The sequence below is a fragment of the Ambystoma mexicanum genome, chromosome 3q, assembly GCF_040938575.1.
Source record: "Ambystoma mexicanum isolate Mex_15411 chromosome 3q, UKY_AmexF1_1, whole genome shotgun sequence".
NCBI classification, from domain to species: Eukaryota; Metazoa; Chordata; class Amphibia; order Caudata; family Ambystomatidae; genus Ambystoma; species Ambystoma mexicanum.
The window spans coordinates 1,127,531,729-1,127,551,245 of NC_090926.1; the positions used below are offsets into that span (position 1 = coordinate 1,127,531,729).

General features: G+C 49.4%; 1 protein-coding gene across 2 annotated transcripts in view; it reads left to right on the plus strand.

Annotated features, from left to right (window-relative positions):
- The window catches only part of MCOLN1 (mucolipin TRP cation channel 1), a 639,103-nt gene that overhangs the window by 114,873 nt on the left and 504,713 nt on the right, over positions 1-19,517 (plus strand). For both annotated transcript variants that reach the window (XM_069603920.1, XM_069603921.1), the window contains exons 2-3: positions 3,170-3,381; positions 3,963-4,130. In XM_069603920.1, the coding sequence (XP_069460021.1) occupies positions 3,170-3,381; positions 3,963-4,130 (380 nt within the window). The remainder of the gene's footprint in view (positions 1-3,169; positions 3,382-3,962; positions 4,131-19,517) is intronic.

The window sequence follows — 19,517 nt, forward strand, 5'->3', positions numbered from 1 at the left end:
GTTCCTTCTTGAGCTCTACGCTCATCCATCTCCAGCTCTGACGGTCAGATGCTTCTCCAAGCAGAGAGTTGGGGGCATATCTATCTCCTCGGCTGAGGCCTCCCTCTGGAACAGCCTCCTGCCTCTCTCAAACTTGAGCAGAGCCACTTCCGGTTCCGGAAGCAACTCAAGACCTTCCTTTTTGCTTCCGCTTTCTCTCTTCCTCTCCCCTGGTGATGCACCCGACTGCGCCGCGCACTGGTCACCTGGTCATCCTCTGAACCAGGCTCCTGCATGTTCAGTTGCCCTTGCACTGCCCCCGGGCTTCCCAGCACATAAGGGTCTGTATCTGCAACCCTACAGTCCCTTTTCTCTGCATTTATGAGGCAACCGCTGGCTGCACTTGTGAGTTCAATGCACTTTCCCCTTCCCTTGACACTTCTCTCCTTCCCTGCATTTGCACATTCTGAATTACACAAGGCCTAGTAAGATCGTTATTTTGTCCTCCCTTGTGTCCCCCTCCTTGTCTTGTCGCGCCTAGAAACACTTGTGTACAAGCGCTTTATAAATGCCACATCATATCATCATCAAGCTTAAATAATAGCATTTGTGGTGTGCAGCAGGAATGACTCGTGAGGTGACATGGGGGTCGAGATTGTGTGCATTACACTCCGCATAAGCGGGCAAGCACTTTAGGCAGTCTAAGGATGTGGGTCGAGATAGTCTAGTGGTGGTTGGATGAAAGACAAGGGGCCTCATTCCGAGATTGGAGGTAGCCATGGCGCTGTTTGCGCCATGGCTGCCTCCAATACCGGACCCGGCACCGGTCTTGTTCAGTGGGGACTTACCGGTGCATTCCGACCCTGGAGGGACCGGTAAGTCTCCATTGAACAAACCATTCCCCATTCCCATTTGAGCCCACATAGGGCTCAATGGGAATGGGGAGTGCGCTAATAACGGGCTCGCGACTAACAAGCCTGTTATTAGCGCCCTGGTCCCTTAGCGGGACCCGTAAAGGGACGTGTGGTCAGACCAAACGTTCCTTGCGGTTCCCGCTAAGGGACCTCGGAATTGGGCGGTAAGGGATTACTGGCACCCGTCTCCTTACCGGTGCCGGTAATCCTTTACCGCCCAACTCATAATGACCCCCAAGGTCTTACCCATGTAGGAGTAATCAGCCTTTGCGAATGGTACATGGTACATGGTAGAAATGGTCTTGTAGCAATGTTGCTCAGTGCTCGTCCTTGACCGGCTTAACCTGCTGGCTACGCTATTGGCCTTGATGTAACAAGCCTCGGCCAATCGGTGCATAATAACAAAAAAATCAGGAAGCACTCCAGTGCTGCGTTGTCGGCTGGCCATGCCGGCAGAATCTGTGTGATGCAGCCTTCTAGGTGCAATGCGCACACGGTGCAGGAGCAGTGTGCGATGGTGCAAGTAGTGAAAAATGCTGCTGCCATGTCATCCTAGCCAGATGGGAACTTTCGACCAAGTCTGAAAGGTGCATAGCTGAGAAATGTTGGATTTCCCTCATTTTGAGATTTTGAGATTTGTCAGTCAGTAATTCCTTAGAAGTTGGTAGGAACAGGTTTCCCGAATCAGTAGAATTATTTTCTTATATAGCACTTAATGTTGCATTCCTCCTGCTTCTAAGTGCTGGAATAGGTGTAAATACTCAGTTGAATAGTGCTCAGTTCATAGATCTTGGAACGATAAAGGGCTGAGTCGGCCGCCTCACATGTTTTCATAGTTGTGATGTGCAGGCTGACCCCATATCATGAGGCGAGGGCTTTAATACGCGAGCTAAACGTGCATGATTCCATGTATGCCACACAACCATGGCAATCAGCAGCTCAAAACCAGATTATTGTAAAATATATATGAAATCTTTGCCCGTGTGCTTTTCCTGAAACACTAGCTAGTGGGTTTACAATGCTGTCAGATGTACTAGAAACACAAATCCAAAAGTCTGGTGTATTTGGAAGAAATGCAAGACTCCATGAAATTGGACCTCAATCTGTGAAAAAAGGAATCACAGGGCTGGTGACCCATCACCAGCAGAGGGCCTCCTAAAACTGCATTGGTACTTTTACCACCTAGCACCTTTCCCAAAGGTGTGATGAGGCCTGGCAAGAAACCTGGCACTCGGAAGGTGGACCTATCCGAGAGGCCAAAGAGTGCAGTCTTGGATCTAGGACTAACCCCACCCCCTTTAATGCACCTTGATGCCCTTGGGTTTAGTGCTTTATAAATGGAAAAATGAATGGACATTGTGAGTGTGAATGGAGAATAAAGGTAGCCTTCAGAAGTCGCCACTCGACTTATGGATCTCTACTTGTAAAGGAATGAACGGTCCGAGATTGAAGATCTGGCCCAGATAGGTATGGAAGCTTGTGTGGGAAGAGGCTGGTGTCGGCTGAGCATGCTTATGTTACACCCTCCACAGACAGGCAGGCCAGGGCTCCAGTGCGTGAGGAAAGTGCATTCACTTATTTTAAATCAAATGGATGAGTATCTTACGTGCAGGAGTGTGCACTCTGCTGGTGGAGCTTCGGTTTTCTAGGCTGTTAAAGAAATCTCAAAAGCCATCTCCTGGTTTTCTAGGATTTTTATGCATTTAATGTATTTGACCTTTATAGAGCGCACCAAACCCTCGGGTATCGGGCGCTGTTACATCCATGTTACCTTTAGTGCTTTTGTTACTGATATATATTACTTGGAGTGCTTATGTTACGGTGAGGCAGAGCTGCGCCTCATGTTACGGGGGCTACTGCCGCGTTACCGATACACTTCAAATGGATAACACTGTGTTAAATGCCAGTGCAACTGAGATCATAAGGTATAAACGCAGAATGACAAATACAAGGTGCCGCATGGGCTACGAGAGTCCAGTCCAACATGACATGCAGGTAAAGTACAGGAGCAGTGCAGGCTGCGAAAGTCAAAGCCTTTAGTTACAAGTGGGTGAAATATATGTGCCGCGTGGGCTGCGAGGGTCAAATCCATAGGTTGCATGTGGTTCAGATGCAAGTGCCACGAGAGTCGGGTGCATTAGATACATGTGGGACTAAATACGTGCAGCGCCGGTTACAAGGGCCAAAAAACATAGCTACATGTGGGGCTAGATAAGAGGACCATGCTGTCCCTAGCCTGTGATTGCTTGAAAAATTATTCCGTCTATCCTTTACAGAGCGGGAGCGGCTGCTGGCCCCGGTGAATAACTATGGTTGTCGCGGCATAGAGAAACATGGCCCGACCCCTCCCCTCCACCCGGACGAGGAGATCCTGCGGCGGCGTCTGAAGTACTTCTTCATGAACCCCTGCGAGAAGTTCCAGGCAAAGGGCCGAATACCTTACAAGCTGGGTCTGCAAGTGATCAAGATCCTGATTGTCACTATCCAGGTATGTGACGGAGGGCCTTCTCATTCTGTCGCCTATCCGAGCCTGTTCATGTTCCATCGTCTATCTCAGCTGGTGCGTTTGTATGTTCCCAGTGTTTCGGTCATCTCTTAGCCTGTTCTTTTGTATGTTTATGTTCCGAGGGACCCTTCTTATTTGCATGTTCTTTTGTTGCAGTGCACATTTTAGCCTTCGATTCTCTAGTAGTCATTTCCGTTTCCCCTGTACGCCTGTCCTAGATTCTCACCTGTACTTCTTGGTGTGTTGTCCAACAATGCATCCTGCTCTTCTACATCCCATATTTCAGCCACTTTGCTTATGTGATCTCTTATGCAGGCCTATTGCCTCTGTCGTGTACCTTAGTTGGTAATCCCATTTCCATAATTTTCCCTTTCCTTCTGTGTATTTTAAGTCTTAGATCTTTGATCTTCCTTGACCTGTAACTGAGTATGGGCATATTGTATTCTTTATCCTGGTTTGGTTGCTGTTTCTGCTGTCTGTATGGGCCAGGTCTGTTTTCTCACCTCAATTTCCCTGTTTAACCAAGTCGGTTCTCCCTGCCCCGTCCCTTGTCCATTCGGCAGCTCATACTTTTTGGACTCAGTAACCAGATGGTGGTGACATTCAAAGAAGAGAACACTATTACCTTCCGGCACTTATTCCTGAAGGATTACACCGATGGCTCAGACGACACATACGCTCTTTACACCCGGCAAGACTTCTATGATTACATACAGTATGCTGTGGATCAGGTAATATTGGATGCATCATTTTGTCCACTGAGGCCCAGCATGGGGTATTTCCTGGTAACAGCTATTTCTGGGCTAATATATTTTGCATGAGTTTTAAGTAAACGGAAAACATGGTATATTATTCATGCAAAACTGAAGGTGGATGGATGTATTGTTTTGAATGAATTGGAATCACTGGCTTGGATCTGAGCAACCCTCCAGACCCTTTTTTTACCAGTAGAGAAGGGGTAAGGACATATGCCAATTGGGCTTGGTCGCACCCCACCCCAATAGTGCCAGTCCAGCGAGATCTGTAGGTTGCTTCAGTAGCAGTGGGCTCCTCATAGCAATTCAGGTCTCAGATCCTTCCATTCATTGCTCTTCATTTTTGCGTTTGTATTACCATAACTTTGCTATTGCTTTAATAACAGTTCCGGGGAAGTATGTTGCACTAACATGTGATCTGTGGGGATTCTGTTTTGATTTTAGCTATGGGTTTCCTGGTTCCAAGATGTTGATATATTTGCAATGCCTTTAACAAAGTCGCACTGATTCAAAGGAAGCTCTGCTCATTGTGCAGTTTCCATGGTGCCCATGCACTCGACTCTTGGAATCTGCAGGTGGTCTTGGCATTGTGAGGGCCTCTCCTTCGCTGCGGTCTCAAGTTTTGTAAAGCTGCAGGAGCTTGTGAAGGAGAATCTCTTAAGAGACACTCAGTGCCAGGCAGCTTTTCTCGTGCAGCGACGTGCGTACCCGACCATTGCATGTGAACGAATAGTGATGGCTCCTTAACGTAGTACATCATCGATTTCCATAGTGCGTGCTGGTTGATGCTACATGCTCAATCACCGTCTCTCGCCCATATAGTGCTCATTCCCCAGTCGTGCTTGCCATTAGCGTTCGCTTTCCCGGTAGCGCACACCCACTCTACTCTGTAGTGTGCTTGTCTTAGTTGGACATGCTCCCAAGTAGCAATGTTTCCTCACCCCAGATTAAGCTTTTCAAACGTTCCCAAAGTTTTTAGCCTAGAAATTAAGGTATCACTCCAAAATATCGCAGACCATTACTGCGGATCAGAAAATCCGTAATTTCTGTGATCGAATATTTGCACATTCCAACGCATAAATAGAAGGGGATTGGGTTGGGTTATTAATAAAGGTGGCGGGATGTGGGAGAGGAGCTGCAGGGGGTCTACCCCGCATTTATTTTCAATGAAGTGTGCAAAAAATCAAGAAGACATCTGTAATTTTGGAATCGCAGTAATGAATTCGATATTTTCACATAGATCTGGAATGAATAGGCCAAATCCCTTAGGCCTGCCACATTTTTGTAGAAAAGTTCGGTAAGTTCATGTTTTACAAGACTGGTGCAGCAGGAGATGCCACCAGCTAGGAGGGGAGCCATAAGCCTCTAACCAAGAAAGTCTAGCCCAAGGTTTGAAAACCATCAGGCCAGAAAGAGCTTATTACAGAGGGCACACACGTCTCACTCCAAGGGTAGAAGTGGGAGGTGAGGGGCGCTTGAAAACCCCACTACATTTGGGCCCAGAGGGCCCCTTAAAATATACCCATCTATGGGATTGGGACATAAGATCTGGGGACAAATGCGCTACTTGCTGCTCTGGCCCAGGAGCAGCCGGGTGGTAAGGTGTCAGTCTTTCTAGTGGTGGGATGGTGTCTCAAAGTAGGTGTCGCCCAAGCCTGTGACCCAGCTAAATCGTTGTAAACCAAAGCTGTGGGTGCCTTTGTGGACTCGGAATGCACCTATATTAGCAAAATGGCCATTTTGGCCGTGCCTGATTGTTCACACAGAAAATGTAACGGTCACACACACAAAAATAGCAAAGAGCAGAGCTTAAAGAAACATACACTAGTACTCCAATAAACTACCATGTCATGTGCATTGGGCAACTAATGCAGTGAATCTGGCTAGAACCCTGGTGTAGCCAAAACTGAATCGCAGGTACCCCAGCCTACTTCATGACACCCTTTCAGAGTGATGGTCCCTGTCGGACCAAAATGGGGCGCTTAAAAAACACTACTGCTCCAATAGGCATGTGAGTTAGTACGGCACACCCAAAAAGGGGTTGTAGTAGGGGGGAGAATTTAGTAGAAGTCGCTCTGGTTACAAAAGAAAAGTTGAAAAATCATGTAAGTTGGCAAAAAGCTTACGGACACACAAACCTAGGGAGCAAGAGCCCAAAAATAGTTCTGTCAAGTTATATATTCCATTCCCCTCCCTCATACACTGCACATTCCCCATAAGTGCTTTGCATATTACACACTGCTATATGTTCCTCATCCCCTGTGTTTGTGTATGTGTGTGTGTTCTTCCTCCTATTGTGGACATTATTCAGCTACTTGTTTCTCTTCACTATATAATGTGCATAGTCCTTTGTCGAGTGACCAATGCACACAGCTCCCTGAAGCGGCCATTATCCAGGTTTACAGTCTTCATACACCTGCCTTCTACAGCACTCAATCCTAATGACACAGGATACTAACCTGCTACCATCTCTGGTCAATAAGCCGGTTTTTACTCCGAATATACACCTGTTATGCTGGCCATTAAATGCTTTGACCCATGAGGACCTGCCAATTCTCGAAACCTACTGGCTGATTAAAATGTGACCAAAAAGCATACTATAAAATCACTTTACATAAGTAATGTGAATTGGCTTTTATTCTGCGCAGATCACAACCGTGGTGGTCTTAAAGCGCCTGAACCTTGCCTGAAACTGACAAACTGTGACCCCACCCAGGGTGTAAACCAGACTGTGGTCTGTGGAGTGAGAAGGAAGCTGGGCAAAGGTAAGCAGGGAATGGCAAAGAGGTAGAAAGTCGGGGTACAACAGACAGAACTGGGTCACAACAAGAGGAAAAGATAACCTAAGGTTGATTGATAGTGATAGCTGGGATGCATATATGGCAGTATGGACCAGAACGGGTCATGAAAACAATTAAGGTGTGACCATATTGGATGAATTTGAAACACTTGTGTATGAGCGCGATAGAAATAAAATATCAATATCTTACGAAACAGCAATGCAATGTAATTGTTGTAATTATTTAATCAAGTTATGGGTGTGTGATAGCCTTGCGATCTGCTTTAGACCAGGTAGTCAGAATGAGTTCCCTTATGAGGAGTACTTAAGTTGAGTCGGAGCCAAGAGTTGGCTGCTTGCTCAATGCCAGTTGGGAGAGACAAATGGGCAGTAAGACGAAGAATCTCACCAACCCCAAGCTATACTGAGATGGCAGCCAGAGAAGCAGGGGGGATGAATGTGAAGACTTGAATTAATAGAAGGGACTGGCCTTTTCATAAACAATTATAGGGGGACATTGGTCATAATTATGAACAAGGCGCTTTAATGTGTAGTTTTTGGCTGGATGCAGAGGTTGATTACCTAAGAAACCCGGAGACCTTCTATTGCCTGCCCAATTGTGTGCCAAGGGACAGGGGGGGGAAAGGCCAATGCAACAACAGTAGAGGACCCCTGGACACCCAACAGAGATGCAGAAGGGTATACCAATTGCCCCATAGAGTCGGCCCATTGTTAATCCACCCCTCCTTCAAAAAGTGTGAACGGCATCACTCCGTGCCTCTAATTCATGCAGCCACGTGAAGGTGAGGTCTGACCCACTCACTGAGAATAGCCCCTCTTCTGGACAAATAAGGCATTGTCTGGTGTTGTGCTTTTCTAACCCCCCAATAAAGCAGTACTCCTCCTCATAGTGCACCTTTTCCACTGGCACATACTTCTTGTTCAGCGGTGGTGTACATTTTCTAGGAGAGCGTTTCCCATTAGAGCATGTGCTCCAGTAAGAAAGCATTGCTCATCCCTCAAGTGTGCGTTTGTCAGCATTGTGCCTTGCCACCACCTTTTAGTGTCTTCAAGCATAACTCAGGCAGTAATGTACCTTCGGTTGTCCAGCTTGTTTGCCAGTGTATGCCAGGTTCAGCGGAAAGATCAGACCAGGGGCTGGTGGATGCTCAGTGAGTAGTTTTACATTGATTTCAATCTGTTTTCAGCCTTTGTTAGATGCCTTTGTGGAGGGATTTGTGTGTTTTTATTTACTTTCCACACCCTACCCCTTGCAATTGGCTGAAACGGTCAGGTGGCTCTTTGCCCATTTTATTCTCATTGATCTGTGCCAACCTGTGACTGGAACAGCTGTATTTCAGAGGTCCTTCCAGGGCAGTCTTACCCGGCCAGCCCTCTGTCAAGTGCCCTAAAGCAAAGGGCAGCTCCTGAAGAAGCAGCTGTAGTCCGTGTTTAACCGTGAAGCCAGTTGTCAGCCGTCAACCAGCAGAAACTGACTAGGTAAGTGTGGTCTGGGTGGGGAACTACAGTAATCGCTGTATTCTAAAAAGCCCTGACACTCTTCTTACCTGCATAACATAACATACCAACATTAGCCAGCTAGTAAATGGTATTTCTATTACTGCATTGTACCAACCTTTAGGTGATTTTATTTTACTGTTGTATCCCATACTCTTCCGTTCTCCCTCTCAAATCGAGGTGTTGTATTTACTGTTGTGCCTCTGAATGCAGACTACACTCACTGTCCAGGTGAAGATTAACCATGCGTCACACTTAGAAGTATGGAGATTATTTATTTGTCACAACAGATAGGACTGTGTAGAGAAGCCACATAGAAGAATTTAGAGAGTAGCCACAGCACTAACCACCCCGCTTCTACTTCCTCAAACACACCACCCAAACACTATACATGCCCACTGGGCTAGCCAGCCTACACCCTAACACGAGCAAAACACACTTGCAACAAACAAACCCAGACACTGGACCTTACCCGTACGGACACAAGTCGGTGAGCACAACCCTAATAACCAGCAATCTACATATAAAACACACACTCATTCCCAAAGCAATAAACAGCTACACAGAAAACATCCCAGGCATTCGACCTTACCCATACGGATACAAGTCAGTGCACACATCCTACCATCTGTAAAAAAAAAAAAAAAAACTCCCTCTCCCTCTCCCTCTCCCTCTCCCTCTCCCTCTCCCTCTCCCTCTCCCTCTCCCTCTCCCTCTCTCTCTCTCTCTCTCTCTCTCCCCCCCCCCTCCTGGTTCTGGACCAATCCTATCATTCTTCCCTCACTAACCAACCCCGTCCTATTTCTTGCAGAGCCACGTGAGCGCATGTAGACTGCCCTTGGGTGGTATTGGAGCGTGGTATAAATCCACATAATATAACAGCAGGCTTTCCCTTAACCTTGAGCACCTTGCATCATTCTGTGGTGAAAGCAAAAAGACACTTGGTGACTGGATTCAACCAAACCAACACAAAAGACCACCCACACCAATGTGTTGATGATGAAGCCCAACCATGCAGAGCCCCCATTGACCCGATCAGACCCCTCCCTACTCCTCTCGGCACCTCCCCTCATCCCCAACACCCGGAGTGCTGTGAAGTGGTTCATTTCTATGGGTAGGACAAGGCTACAAAACATCTAAATGGAGATCGCGGCTTGGCCACAGAGATCCAGACAGAATGACTGGGTCTAGTGGTCGGTCGAATCATACCATACTTGTGAACCCTGAGCATGGCCTCTCCTCTGCCAGAATTCCAGGGAATCCAGTTGAACCATCTGAGACTGCACTATTGTTTGGTTTACTCGCCACTTACTCTTTGCTTCCCTTGCAGTAAAGACCAATGTCTGCTAATAAAACAAACCTGTAAGTGGATTTGGTGTCTGCATCCTCGCCTTGCATTTCTGAAGGTTTCTGAACTGACAGAAATGTTTCTAATAAAACTATGTGCCTTCCTATCCCTTCACCCCGCTGGTCATCTATACGAGTGTGCAAGTATTGGGCTCTGAGCATTGTGTACATAGTGCAGGTGTAAGCCATAGACACTGCTGCAGTTCTCTACTCGTCTTCTCGTCGGATGGATGATGCAGCACATGTTCTATGTAGGTGCTGCTCCAGTCCCTTATTGACACCTTTTCAGCGTAGCTCTTGACAGGCATTTCTATCTCTGTGCTACACAAGGCTTTTGTTTTCTTTGATGGGCTCTGACCCGTTAATCCTACCCTGCTTTAGAGACTTCTAAAAATGCGTCATTGCTCAGGCTAAACCAGGTGCATCCATGACCATATTCGTTTTTGAATGATTCTGTTCCTTAAAACGGATGACTTCACTAACCACTGTAGATTTACTCAGGACTGACGCAACCAGGCATCTGCTGGCAGCTAAAGTAGCGGTGTCTCACCAAGTAATTACCTGGGTGTGGTAAGGAATTGGGATAATAAGCCACCACTGACGTAGCAACCTGGTACTGTACTAGACCAGCCAGGGCTGTGCAGATGACCAGTAGTGTTGTGTTGAAGCAGTATAAGGGGACATCAGGCTAGCTGTCTGGCCTTTCCAGGCCGAAGCAGCACTACCTGGAAGGCACCCTCGCAGGGCCCCAGGGCATTACCTGAGTCGGTAATGGCCCCGCTGCTCGGGTCATATTGCTTAAATAGTATGTTGTATATTCTCTGTGCACTGCATGTAATCTTGAATGAAACTTGTAGTCAAACCATAACTAAGACAAAAACGATGTTGCTTCAGACTGGAGCAGCCATGGGTAATCCTAGTAGCCTCCATCCCGTTCAGAGACCAATATTTAAAGAATTCACATTCATCCGGTATCTCTACTCTTAAGACCGAATTCCTGCATTGGGGATTCTAGGAACCCTTCTAGTGCCCCTCAACCTTTTTCCTTTTTTTCCCCCTTTTTTATTATCTTGTAGCGCTGACTTTTTGGGTGGGCCGAGGGACGTTTCCTGAAGTCCTCCATCCATTGCACTCCTTATTACCTTGAGGTCTGTGGTATTGGGTGTCCCCTTAGCCTCCCAGTATTGCTTCTCAGACAGCCCATTTTTGCTCTATGGTGATTGTATCACCTTACTTTGGTTTTAGGTGATAGGTTGGTGGCAGATTTACTTTGGCCGCCTCATCAGGGTTATGCAACATTTTGCCACCTTGGTAGCCCAATGCACTTTTTTGGGAGCAATTGGGGAACCAATGCATTTTTTTTAAATCCCGTTTGCTGCCATTTTATATTTTAGGGCTCCCTTCTTTCAGGGTCACCATGAGGGAGGTCTTAAAATGGCAATTCTGACCACCTGGGCTGTGTGAGGCCTCAATGGCAGCATCCAGTGCTTTCAGCTGGATTTGGCCTTTGTCCCTAAACTTTGCCTTACTTCCTGTGAGGTGGTCTAGGCTAAGTGACAGTCCTACTGACCAACCAGTGAGATTTCCTCTAGTCATTGGTGGGCTGACCTGTGGACAGCACCTTTTTTCAGTGGATGTAAGGCCCTGCCTGGTCCTCATTCACTCTCTGGCTGCTTTGTCCTGTTAAATGGAACAAGCATATCTGCTGACCTGAATGGAGGTGTTTTTCCTGCAGTACTTTGCCCTTTTTGAAGCCCTTTGTGGTTAGTCAGAATCAGGAGACTGGCGACTCATTGTAGTTTGCAAAGTGATAGGTTAATATAGGATTTTAGCACAAAATAAAACTAACACATCTGATCCCTATGCTAAGAGAAAGAAAAGAGTTGAAAAGGGTGCCCATCAGGATAGGATGTCTTATAACATCGTCTGTCCGTCAGTGCTCTGGTTAAGATTTGGAGGTGGGAGTATTTTACTCCCTGTTTTTTAAAGTTGGGAGTAAAAATGTAAGTCTAATTCCCAGTGGCAGTATTTTATAAGCAAGTAAAAATGTTTTAACTGGAAAACGCAAATAGTTTTGTAATAATTATTTATTTGCATCTAGTTATTCATACACATTAAAAGATACATGTTTACTTCTTCTAATCATGCAGTTATAACAATAGTTTCTTCTTGTGGTACTACGTGCACTACTGGTCCAAACATACCAATAGCACTGTGGGAGTGAAAACGGGGGCACAAGTTCCTACTTGTGTTTCTCAATTTTTGTTGGGAGTATTTTTACTCCCTATTTTTTTTCGAGTATTTGCCTATTCTCCAGCATGGGGTCTAGCATGGATTCACATGCTCATGTGTTCCCCGTCGTCAGGCTGTGAGTCCTCGGTAAAGGAAAAAATCTGTTTCAGTTTAATTTCTGAACCAATCACTGAGCTCCAGCCAATGACTGCCCTCTACCCAAGCCCCTCCTCTGGCAGCCATGTTTTACCGCACGTTCAAGTGTTGGGAGTCCTCGTGCTTGGCTCTCAAGCTTTTACTGCGTTTTTCTCTTTTTGAAAGAGTTTTGCTCTATTTTTCAGTCAATCGAGCACCTGTGCTCCACCGATCAACCATCTGTTGAACGGGGACCTGATTTTCAGATTCTTCAGCGCCCCTCAAGGGCGAATTTCATCGTTTTAGTGTAGGCTTCCAGAATATTCTTCAAGGCCTACACCGCGTGGATCAGGGCGGATGAGAAGTATTACCCCTCTCTTCTCAAGCTTTGTACAGACTGTAGTCTGCAGGATGTTTATATGGATGATAAACATTCCCAGTGCCTCTACTGCCTGCACCCACCGCACAAGGAGGAGGATTGTGCATTTTGCCGTGAGCTCTTGAAGCTCACGTTGAAGGATCGGCGTAAGCGGCTGGAGGAGTTTCTGCAGGCTAAGGCCTCTGGCCCGGGTGCGTCCCAAGGGCATGCCTCTCCCGGGTCCGGGAAAGCAGAGCAGTCTTCTAAGTCCTTTTTGAGGGCACACCTCCCACGGGGGTCTAACAAAAGGCCAAGCACCGCAAGTCTGCTACCGTTGGGAGTGCCGTTTCGGCGGGCTCCTTGGCGACCAGGGCATGTCCGACGTCTCCAGCTGCTTCAGTCAGCGCTCCGGATCTTCGTCCAAGAGGAAGTCGTACCATCCAGGCAAACTCAAGGTGGCCCCATAGACGGCCAAGGAGAAGTCCAAAGCCAGCCTGCCCTTGGCGGAGAAGGCCAAAGGGGACTGAGGCTCTGACCAGTCTCCTAAGATGAAGGCCAAGCAGGACAAGGTGTCTGGGACGACCACGAAGACCAAGCAGGACAAGGGACCAGTCCTAACCGCGAAGGCCGAGGTACACCCAACCAATGCTCTGCCTTCCATCCAGGTGTTGGCATCCCTTTCGAAGGCCGCGGAGGCGGACCTGCAGGGTGCCCTTCCAAAGGCAAGAGTGTCCCTCCCTTCCAGGAGGGAGTCTTCATTCCAGCTCATTGAGACCACCCCCGAGAAGATGATGCCGGTCATCTCCCCGAGACCATCCCCTCTGGATGCGAAGAAAGGGGGGGGAGGCGCAGAGTTCCTCCAGGGCACGGATATCTCCTCAGAGGAGGACCTAGTCTATCGTCAGACCATCCAGGAGGGCGATGGCGACAAGGGAAACGTCAGGGTTGCGCCCTATGACGAGGGCACAGACGAAGGCGGCGACGAAGATACCATTGAGGAAAGCAACAGAGGCTCAGGACGACGATGGCCTTGGCTCTCTTCCTGCGCCCCAACTTCCTATATGCCCTCTGCCTGAGCTGCCCCCTAGGGACCACAGTGGACATTCTCTCTACTCTGCATACTCTGGTATCGGAGATACAGAAGAGGAGGCCGGCTACGCCGATGGCCCGGCCCGTGGCCGCCATTGTCGGCCGACCCTCTGGCAACGGGGAACCGCAGGCCAATAGGAGGAGGAGGCACCCACTGCCTCCTTGCCACCCTTGGCTGCCCTCTCCTCCCCCGAGGGATGAGATGGATCCTGATACAGCGACAGACACAGATGACGATGGTGGGATGGGGGACCTCCCGTCACCTCTGCCCAGAGCCTCCCCGCCGGATGAGATAGGCTCGTTCCATGCAATGATCTCCAGAGTTTCGGAGCTCTTCCAGCTCGCACCAGAGGAGAAGGAGGGCTTCTTATACCAGCACTGCGAGACAAAGAGAAAGACCATCCTTTCAGTCCCACTCTTCGATGACATTTGGGATGAAGGCCTGCCGCTCATGAAGAACCCTTCTACGACCCCAGCGAAGAGGGACCGCCTAGAGAAGAAATACAGGGTCCCGGAATCTGCTCCCAAGTGCTTGCAGGCCCAACCGTGACCGGACTCTGTCATCTCTGCAGCAGCCAAGAAGTCGTCTGGTGCTTCATCTTCGGCAGCGTCCACCCCTCCTGACAGCGAGGGAAGAAGCTGGCAGCTATGGGACGACGAGTTATCTACTCTGTAGCGACGACCATCAAGGCCGCCAACGCATTCGCTATCGTAGCGCGTTACAGCTGGGAGCTGTGGTTCAAGATCGAACCTCTGCTGGACTTCCTGCCTGATAACAAGAGGTCAGAGGCGTTGGAGATTCTGCAGGAAGGCGAGGTGGCATCGGACCATGTCATCAAGGTGGCCACGGACATCGCTGACGTCGGCTTTCCACCAGATGGGCAACAGCATTTGCCTTTGTCGCTGTGGCTGGCTCAAGGCCATCAACTTTTGACAGGAGGTTCAGACGAGGGTTTTGGACATGCCCTTTGACATAGATAATCTTTTTGGGAAGACTATAGATGAGTCTCTACAAGCCATCAAAGCGGACATGGGACATTCCTGGGGCACGCCACAGCAGCAACGGCTGTCCTTTTGATCAGGAGGAGAGTCTCCCCGTTCTTCGAAGCTTATGGCGGGGGGCTCCTCTTTCATTGCCAACCACCCTGATCCTTGGCCCAAGAGACCAACAGGGGCCACTCAAAGAACTTCAGAGGTGGACGCCGTCGTCGCCAAGGACCCCAAGGCGGACCATAGACCTCAGAGCAGGAAAGAACTAGCTGTGACGTCGGGCCCCCACCCGTGCACCCCAGTGGGAGGCCGGCTGGCGAACTTCATCAGCGCATGGAAGACCATCTCCACCGACCGTTAGGTGCTGGACGCTTTTGCCAACAGACATACTCTAAAGTGCCAACGGAAGTGTCCCCAAATACCAACGGTGACCCGGCAGGAAAACCACGTCCCTCAACTTGGTTCGGGCCATGCTAAAGAAAGGGGCAATGGAGCTAGTGCCAAAGCGACTCCGGAGTGTATTCAAAGTACTTCATGGTGCGAAAGAAGACTGGGGCTGGAGGCCCATCCTCGACCTACGGCGACTAAACAAGTACAATAAAGTCTCAAAAGATTCAGATGGTCACCCTTCAACACGTTCTCAGACAGTTGGAAGAGGGGGTCTTTCTGTCGTCATTGGACCTGGAGGATGCATACTTCCCCATCCACAAGGGACACCGCAAGTTTTCGTGCTTCCTCGTTCAGGGGAAGCATTACCAATTCAAGGCCCTACCCTTCGGATTGAAGTTGGCGCCCTGAGTCTTCACCAAGTGCCTGGCTGGCTTGCGACTGCAAGGGATCCATTTCTACCCTTACTTGACGACTGGCTCATCCGACCCAGCTCACAGAGCATCGCCGTCGACCACACAGTGAGGACTGTCCGCCTACTGACGGATCTGGGGTTCTCTGTGAAATATGCAAAGTCCTTCTTGACTCCATCGCAGGACGCGCTGTTCCTGGGATCCCGGCTCAACACAGTGTCCTGCATGGCGTCACCTTTGGAGGAGAGAGTGGCAGCCATCCTGGGCAAGGTGCAACAGTTGCTTGCTCTGAAGATCACCACAGTAAGGGCCATCAAGTCTCTAGTCGGGATGATGTCATCATGCATTTATCTCATCCGACTCTGCAGGCTACGGATGAGGCCACTGCAGGAGTTCCTCGACGGCCGTTGGATTCAGGTGTCCTGAAGCTTCCAGGACAAGATCGCCCTCGATGAGGGGTTCTGTCAGGCGATCATGATGTGGTGGTGCGTGCGCTCTCATCTGACCGGAGGCGCAGATTTCCAGGCCCCACCACAACAGGAGACTGATGACGGATGCCTCCCTGGAAGGATGGGGAGCCCACACCGGAAGTCTTCACACCAGAGGCCTGTGGCAACCGGAGGGAAAAGATTTTGCACATCAACGTTCTAGAGCTATGGGCAGTGTTTTGGGCCCTCAAATCGTTCCTACCGTCCCTCAAGGGCAAGGTGGTGCAGGTCTTCACAGACCATACCACCATGATGTTTTACGTCAGGAAGCAGGAGGGCACCAGGTCCGCAGCGCTTTCCAAAGAAGTGCAGGAATTATGGCATTGGGCCGTCACTCAGGGAATGTTCCTCTTCCCGTTTCATCTCGCCGGAGTCAAGAACACAGTCTCCGACTCTCTGAGCAGGGAACTTTGCTTTTGCCTCGAGTGGCAGCTTTGGTAGGACCTAGTGGAGAGCCTGTTCCGCAAACGGGGCAATTCCCAGATCGACTTGTTTGCGACAGCGACAAACACCCAAGTGCCAGAGGCTTGCCAGTGGGGGAGCATGAGGGATGCATTCTCATTCACTTGGTAAGTTCTATTTCTGTATGCGTTCCCTCCTTTGCCATTGTTACAGAGTCATCAGTCAACTCAGTGCCAGTGACTGATGATCCTCGTTGCACCGGTGTGGCGGAGGCAGATCTGGTATCTAGACCTTCTCAGCATGGCAGCGTATCCACCAGTCAAGCTGCCAGTGGTCGCGGATCTTCTCGCCAGGGAAGGAGGGGACATCCTTCACCACGAGCCAGGGTCCCTGAACCTGAAGACCTGGCTCCTGCAGCACTAGAATTCGGTGGCTACGATCTCCCAACAGACTGCAAGGAAGTTCTCGCCAAGGCTAGAGCATAGTCTACTTTGAAATGCTTTGGACCCAAGTGGAAGAGATTTGCAATCTGGTGCCGTTTCCAGAAGATCAAACCACTGAGGGTCAAGGCCCCTCAGATACTTCCATATTTACTGTTGGCTAAATTGGGTCTGGGCCACGCCTCCATCAAGGTTCATCTGGCGGCTATCTCCCGCTACACCGGATCCCCATGGCGACCATCCTTGTGGTCGCACCGATTGGTCAAGGGAACTATTCTGCTCGTTCCTGCCAGTGAAGGCTCCGGCCCCGGTGTGGGAGCTCAATGTGGTGCTTACTAGGCTCATGGGACCTCTGTTCGAGCCTATGCATTCTGCACCGCTTAGGTTTTTGTCTTGGAAAACAGCTTTTCTCGTGGCCATCACCTCTGCACGACGAGTGGGGTAGACCCAGGCCCTCTCCTGTAAACCACCTTACTTGACTTTCTACGAGACAAGGATGGTGCTGCGGACGCACCCTTCCTTCATACCCAAGGTGCTGTCGGATTTTCATCTAAACGAGCCCTTGGTGTTTCCTGGGTTTTTTCTGATGCCTTCGTCGCCGGCTGAAAGGACTTTGCACTCACTGGATGTGGCTCGAGCGCTGAAGTTTTATGTGGCACAAAGAGTTTCCGGAAAACTTCTCAACTCTTTGTGAACTTTGGTCCTGTGAACCATGGGAAGGCCCTCTCCAAGGCTTCCATTTCCAGGTGGCTCTCTGGCTGTATCACCCACTATCACCGGTTGGCAAAGCAACCGCTGCCTGGCTGTCCAAGAGCCCATTCCACCACGGGTATCACTGCTACAACGGTGTTCCTGTCTGGTGTGTCCCTGCTGGACATCTGCAGGGCTGCTACGTGGAGGTCGACGCACACCTTCACGAAGTTCTACTGCGTCAACAGGGATTCCAGGGAGGAGTCCCGAGTCGGCCAAGCAGTGCTCTGCAACCTGTACGCTTGAAGGGGAGCCTGGTGAGGAGGTAAGAGATGCTTATGTTGAGCCTTGCCACCTCCTGTGGTTGCATGTGTTTACTGCTATGTATTCTTTATTCATGAGCATGTGAATCTATGCCAGACTGCATGCTGGAGAAGGAACAAGTTACTTACCTGTAGCTTTTGTTCTCCAGCATGGGTCTGGCATGGATTCACATGCAAACCCTCCCGCCTACCCCTCTGCGGCTCTTATTCTTGGTCCTACTGCCACTTTACGTGCTACCAAATCTGAAGATGGCTGCCAGAGGAGGGGCTTGGGTAGAGGGCAGTCATTGGCTGGGGGCAGTATGACCTGGAGCTCAGTGATTGGTAGTTGGGAGAAAGACAGTTCAGAAATGAAACCGATTTTCTCTGTACCGAGGACTCCCAGCTTGACGACAGGGAATATTCATGAGCACGTGAATCCATGCCAGACCCATGCTGGTGAACAACAGTTACAGGTAAGTAACTTGTTCCTTTTTAGGGAGTAAAAGAAGGCGATACACCCCTTATTTGCAGGGCTGCTGTCCGTCATATAGAAACATAAGCTAAACTGATCCTGGTCATAAAAAGATTTCCCAATGCATTCTGCCTAAATAACAAGCGTTTGGTTGGTTTCTGCCCCCACTGTACTTTCTCTGGGTTAGACAGCGCTGCCTGCCCCCTCAGCAAGGGTCCCCTTTTCACCCCGCAAATTACTCTGGGGGTTTTTACCCTCTGTGGCTCGCTACGAATGTTTAACTCTTCTCAGGGCTTCCCACCTGATGTGCAAAAGAATTGGGAATTTTTCTAGGCCACTTGGTCCCCAATACATGTCAAATCTGTTGTGCAAAAAAGTTTCTATCAATGTCTGTGTGATTGAGCCTCTTATGGCTCATTTCAGAGCCCTCCAACTCCAACCTCTCCCATGAGGTCTCTGGAATCACACTGGCTGGGGTTGGTTTGATGGTGGCCCACTCTGGTTCTGGCTGCTTCTCACCCCACCCTGGGGTCTCTGGTTTCACACCCCTTCTTGGGGTATTTGCTCTTTCAGCCCATCTTAGGCTCTTCACTCCGTCCTCATCTCTTGGGCTCTCCAGTTGCTCAGACCCTCTTGGGATACACCACATACCTAGTTTTCTGTAGTGGCGTCCTTCGGGGAAGGTTCCAGCTTCTCTTCAGTCTTCCGTGTCATTACGCAGGCGTCGGTTTCCCACCGATGCAGCAAGTAACTTCGGTGTCGGTTCCGGCAGGTGCCAGTGGACCACCCTCCATGTGATCGCACCACTTCGGTTGGTGGTGGGCTAGTGATTTTTCATCTTTCGGGCTCCTTCCAGTTAGCAGTGCTCTGCTGGCTTTCTTGTTCCTCCCGCACCACCTGGCTCTGCCTCAAGGGGGACGGACACTTCTCTATGTGGCTCTCTTGCTCTCCCACCCTTTGTCCTATTCACGGCCCCTGTGGGGTGTGAGGCTTAGTAGGCTGAACTACCTAGTCCCAAAGGGGGTGGCTGTCCCTTGGGGAAAGGGGACGAATTCCTTGAATTACTCATATACCGCTTCCGTTATTATGGAGCTCTGCTAATGGCGGTTCAAGGGATAGCTACTAAGTAAATCCACATCGTCTTCATCTCTCCCCTTACACTGTTCTACTGGGAAGCAGAAGTGTTGTAAGTCTAGAAATCACCTCATTACCATGGCATTGGTGTCCGTCCTCATGTACATCAGAGTTAAAGGGGAATGATCAATGATAAGTCTTAACTTTGCCCTGTGATGTATGTTAGGGAGATGTATCATTGTTA